The following is a 5,068-nucleotide window of genomic DNA, read 5'->3' as shown; positions in this document are numbered from 1 at the left end:
TCAATGTTAGATGTTATTTATGGCCATCTCACATAAAGAGAGACTTCTCATTCAAATAGTTATTGTTAATGGAAAACATTAGGTAAAATGCCGTTTCAATAGCCAAAACATTTCCTTTCTATATCTTTCTCTAACAGTTTGTTGTCATGATGGATACAGAGACAAGTGGATAAAAATCAATTGATAAAAAAGATAAAACGGAGTGGAGATGACTCAAGACATAACTAGAAGTACCTTCAATTGTAGAGAAATTCAAATTTCTCAACTAAATGGTGAAGGAAAAACAGAAAGCAATGGTTCTATTGATTCATAGCTGATCGACGTAAAAAATACATTCATTCCTCCACATAAAATATGGCAAGTTTCCACAAAGGTTTGCATTTATAGGGTCCCTAAAGGCATCATGGATTCGAAACCAGAAGACTATGTTCCTGCAGTTATATCATTTGGGCCATACCATTACAGGAAAACTCCTCACCTAATTAAAATGGATCAGTATAAAATTGAAGCACTTCATAGAATGGTGGCAAGATTAAATATAGATGTTAGCACCATGATTGCAGAGATTCAAACGTTGGAGAATGAAATAAGAGAGTGCTATGCAGAACCAATCGACTGGGATGGAGAGACGGTATGTTGGATGTTAACAATGGATGCTTGCTTTATTCTGGAATTTTGTAAAAGCGCTAAGGAAACAAGACGTGAGAGTGATAGAAATTACTTTAGCCTTGTTTTCCAAAATACTGATAGTCGCAACTGCATGTATCGTGATATATTAAAAGACATTTTCAAGTTGGGAAACCAAATTCCCTTATGCACCCTTATAACTCTACTTCAACTAGAATGTGAAACTCGTGAAAAGGCAACAACTGAGTTATCTGAACGGCTGAGTAGGTACACATTTTTCCGAGGGAATCCTTTCCCTCGCTTGTCAGAAGATGAGAGTAAATTAAAACTGAAGGAACATTTACAGAAGAATCTACCTCCATGCCCTCTACTGGATTTGTCAAGAATGATAATGAAAGATGTGTTAGCAGGTTTAAGCCCGATCAAGCCAGTTACGGATGTTGAATATCATGTTAGTCCCCAGTTGCCTGGACGTACCTTGTCTATCCCTTGTTCCGTCTTACAAGGCGCTGGCATAAAATTTAAACCAGGTAATATCGGGTTTGAAAAGAAATTGTTTCGAAGCAGTACGCTTTTCCTCCCTAAAATCCGCATGTCCGGCAGAACAGAAACAAGGTTGCGGAACTTAGTGGCTTATGAAGAGTGTCAAAGGTGTTTATGGTCTCCGGAAGAGACTCTAATTTCACGAAATCTGAGGATTATCAAAGATTTAATAGATTCAGGGAAAGATGTCTCTATACTAAAAAAATCGGACATCATTTGGGGTGTGACCCCGAGTGACGAAGATACAGCTCGTATGTTTAAGTCAATTATGAACGGAACAACCCTCGACCAAAGTCAAGAAGTTCAGGAGGTGCTAGGAAGAGTGAGGGAGCATTATAAAAGTCCATGGAGGGTGTGGATGAGCCAGTTTAGGGAAGAATATTTCTCAAAACCATGGCACGCTATCTCCCTTCTTGTGGGCATACTTCTTTTGTGCATGCCGGCTATTCAAGCCGTGTATTCAGTGAAGAAGTAATGTATGCTTGTTTGTAATTTTCTATTCTGGTTTGTTATTAGCAATGCACTAAACAAATGTGATTCAGAATTATTAGCTCCAAGTTGCGAAAGAAGTGGGCGTGATAACAATGAGCTCGCCATGGTTCTCCAGGACTTTACCATTTGGGATAACAATCCTTTTACTACTTTCTTGATAAGATGTTTGTGAATGGTGGGACAAGATGTTGTTAATGGTGTGAAATGCTTTACCCAGAAATTATTAAATTTATATGATATGCCCAAGAATGCTAGAGCCTTAAAAGGATGATTGGAAAGTGTTAGCAATCCTTTTACTCAGAAAAATCATTTTCATGTTTGGTTTAGTTGTCTTGAGATCTAAAAATAGATTAGTATCTATCCCCTCTCTTTCTATACATCCAATGCACGGTCATAAATGTTGGAAAGATAGTTATATCTTAGTCTACCTCTTCTTTAGGAATTGGTTACCAATATAATTTTACTTGCTTATATAATTTTATTAATAATGAAAAATCTCCGTGTTATTACAATTATTAAATCTAGTGAAAGTGTCTTTAGATAATGATATCAGAGTCACTAATGGTGTTATATTTCAACAATTTTATCTAATACATATATATATACATATAAATATATTTTTTATTATTAATAAAAAATCTGTATTATTAAATCTAGTGAAAGTGTCTTTAGATAATGATACATGTGATGCATTAAGAGTCACTAATGGTATTATATTTCAACAATTTTATCTAATACATATGTTTTGAGTGATGAATTGGTGTTAAACGTATAAACTAAATGTGATACATATGTTTTGAATGTTAAATTGGTTTTAAACTTATAAATTACATGGATTGTATTTTAATGTAAATTTAGAGATTGGGAAAAAAACATATAGTAGTAATTTTAATTTTTTAAATCTATAATGATGATTAAATAAAATATGTTGAAATATAACTATAATTATTATATTTTTTAATTATTTAATAACATAATATTTAATATTTAAGGAAGAATTATATACAAATAATTATTGCTGAAGGTTAAAATAAAAAGATGTTGCTTAAATAGTAATTTATTTTTGAATCAATATAGAAATATTATTATTGTGATTGTATTTTGTGTTTCATTATTATGATAAATTTTGAACTATAGTGATGATTAATTTTGCACCTTTTACATAATCTTTCTTAGTCTAAATCTTTTTAAAATGTTTTGATTAAGTAAAAATAGCTTTTGAAAGGACCCAAAATCTTGTACAAAGGGAAAAGAAAGATATAAGAATGAGGATCTTAAAACAACTATGGAATACCACTAGACAAACTAGAGGGACACACCAAAGTTTCCAACAAGAGGGCAAACAACCCAAGAAGCCACAAACCATCAACATTTACATTTTGGTCTAGTCTTTTGAGAACATAAATACATATCAAATTAAGGTTAGGAGGATTTGACTTTTTTTCCTTTCACTGATGTCCAACCATCCTCAACCTTCTACCAATCTTCATTAACCCCCTAAACCCTTGCAATAGGGGAAGCACCAACAAAATTATTGTAGATAGAGTCAGCAATAGAATAATGGACAACAACAACATTCTAAATCAAAGCCACCAAAGGGACAACAATCGAATCATCAGAATCAGTATTAGAAGAAGGTTCACTAGCAACATCCTGAGTCAAAACCATCATAGGGACACCATTCAAATCATTAGAGACAATAATAGAATCATCAACCAAAGAAAATTCATTATGAAAAGAGCTATCCAATCCATCCTCATCCATGGATACTTTCTCAACCTTATAGTGATCATCTGAAACCCCCAACAACCAAGAAGGTGATTTCTTCGATCTAACCTTGTCAAAGGAGCATCACATAGTGTGATGGCTAGTCTTATGACATTTTTTGCATCTAAATGGAATACCCTCATAATCAAAAAGCTAAATCCAAGAACCATTTGTAGAAGCCAACTTAATTTTTCAGGGAGCCCCTTGGAGACATCCATCTCCACAAGGATATGGGCATACATCATCCTATAGATATTGGAGGAATTTGAATCAACCAACAAGGAATCCCCAACGGTATCCCCCATAGCCTCTAAGACTGAATCCAACAAAAAGTGAAGGGAAAGATTTGACAGCCTTACCCAAAGAAGAATCTTATGAAAGGATTCAGTAGTCAAATCAAAATCTTGGTATCAAAGTTTGGCCATCAAGGGGAACCTTTCCTCCCAAGAGAAATTGTTGAGTTTCCATTTTCCATGATGCTTAACAATAGGAATCCTTTCGAACTCCTCTCTTGAAAAGCTAATCTGGGATCAACTCTAAGGTTCTTGGTGATCTTGTGACCTACTAGAATCTACTCTATTGAAGATAAATGTGTATAATCACAAGAAGGCATTTGTTGGTTCTAAGAAAAGATGTTTGATTTGCTGTTTTGAAAAATAACCACAAAGGATATATTTTTTGTATTTTCAATTTTATGATGAATGCAATTTGTTGATGCAACTATATGAATTCCTATTTCAACCAAGTGTTCGATGATAGCAACATGTTTGTGAGTTAAATCATCGAAAAGAGTGGGTAGGACACCAATGAAAATAGGAGCAACACTTTCTCAATTCCATTGATGTAAGCGTCAATGAGAACTTAGTAATAACTGAAAGATGTTTCACTTCTCATCAAATTGCAAGGCCACAAAAAGTGTGCTCATGCGAGACAAGAAGCTATGTAGGAACAATAGGTGATCTTTTCTCCAACTCAGTATGTCAGTGAAATTCGTTAACATGAGGCAAACACCAAAACTAAGAGACCACACAATCAAATCAACACAAAAATACCATTGGCTCCATTATTATTTATGAAGAAGAATTCAAAAAAATAACACACTTGTGCAAGAATAACTAAACTTAGAATGAGAGTACTAATAAGATATAGCATCAAAATAATGGCCTAGAATACATGTTACATTCGTAAATTTATAAGAAATCATCTCTTCAATTTGTGTTGAGAGTGAGAGATCTCTTCATGCAAATATATGGTCAAAAGTAATAAAATAAAATTAATTATATACAAACTAACTCTCTAAATGGTGCTAAGTTGGTCCCCGCCCTTTTTTATATCAATTAATGGGTGCACGAGCCTTTACATGGCTTAAAACAAATAAGTAAGAAATAGACAAGAAGAAGGAAGCTGCAAGAGGATCTGAGAGCCACTAGAAGCTCTAAAATGGAAGCTTGACATTCTCTAGGCATTTCTAGTAGTTGAACTACCATCAGAATGCATTTTTGGTGCATGGAATCCTCTAAAATAGCAACTACAAGTTAACTGTCGGTGCACTGCTTCTTCTTCAAAACCTGTGGGCACACCTATGAGAAAAGTGCACCTTGCACACCTTCAAGGAATTTGTGCAAGGTGCCTATTAGTG

General features: G+C 34.1%; 1 protein-coding gene across 1 annotated transcript; it reads left to right on the top strand.

The window, feature by feature from the left end:
• Positions 1-403: 403 nt before the first annotated feature.
• LOC149546149 (putative UPF0481 protein At3g02645) lies at positions 404-1,645 on the top strand. The gene has a single exon (XM_089793898.1). The coding sequence runs from the start codon at positions 404-406 to the stop codon at positions 1,643-1,645; it is 1,242 nt and encodes a 413-aa protein (XP_089650024.1).
• Positions 1,646-5,068: the final 3,423 nt, after the last annotated feature.

This window comes from Cupressus sempervirens, chromosome 7 (assembly GCF_028749045.1).
Source record: "Cupressus sempervirens isolate cs-2001-9-10 chromosome 7, ASM2874904v1, whole genome shotgun sequence".
In the NCBI taxonomy this organism is placed as follows: domain Eukaryota; kingdom Viridiplantae; phylum Streptophyta; class Pinopsida; order Cupressales; family Cupressaceae; genus Cupressus; species Cupressus sempervirens.
This window is presented reverse-complemented; position numbering and strand designations above follow the sequence as displayed.

What these genes read in the sequence shown, in the direction of transcription:
- LOC149546149 (XM_089793898.1), top strand. Translation starts at nt 404, where the DNA reads ATGGATTCGAAACCAGAAGACTATGTTCCTGCAGTTATATCATTTGGG.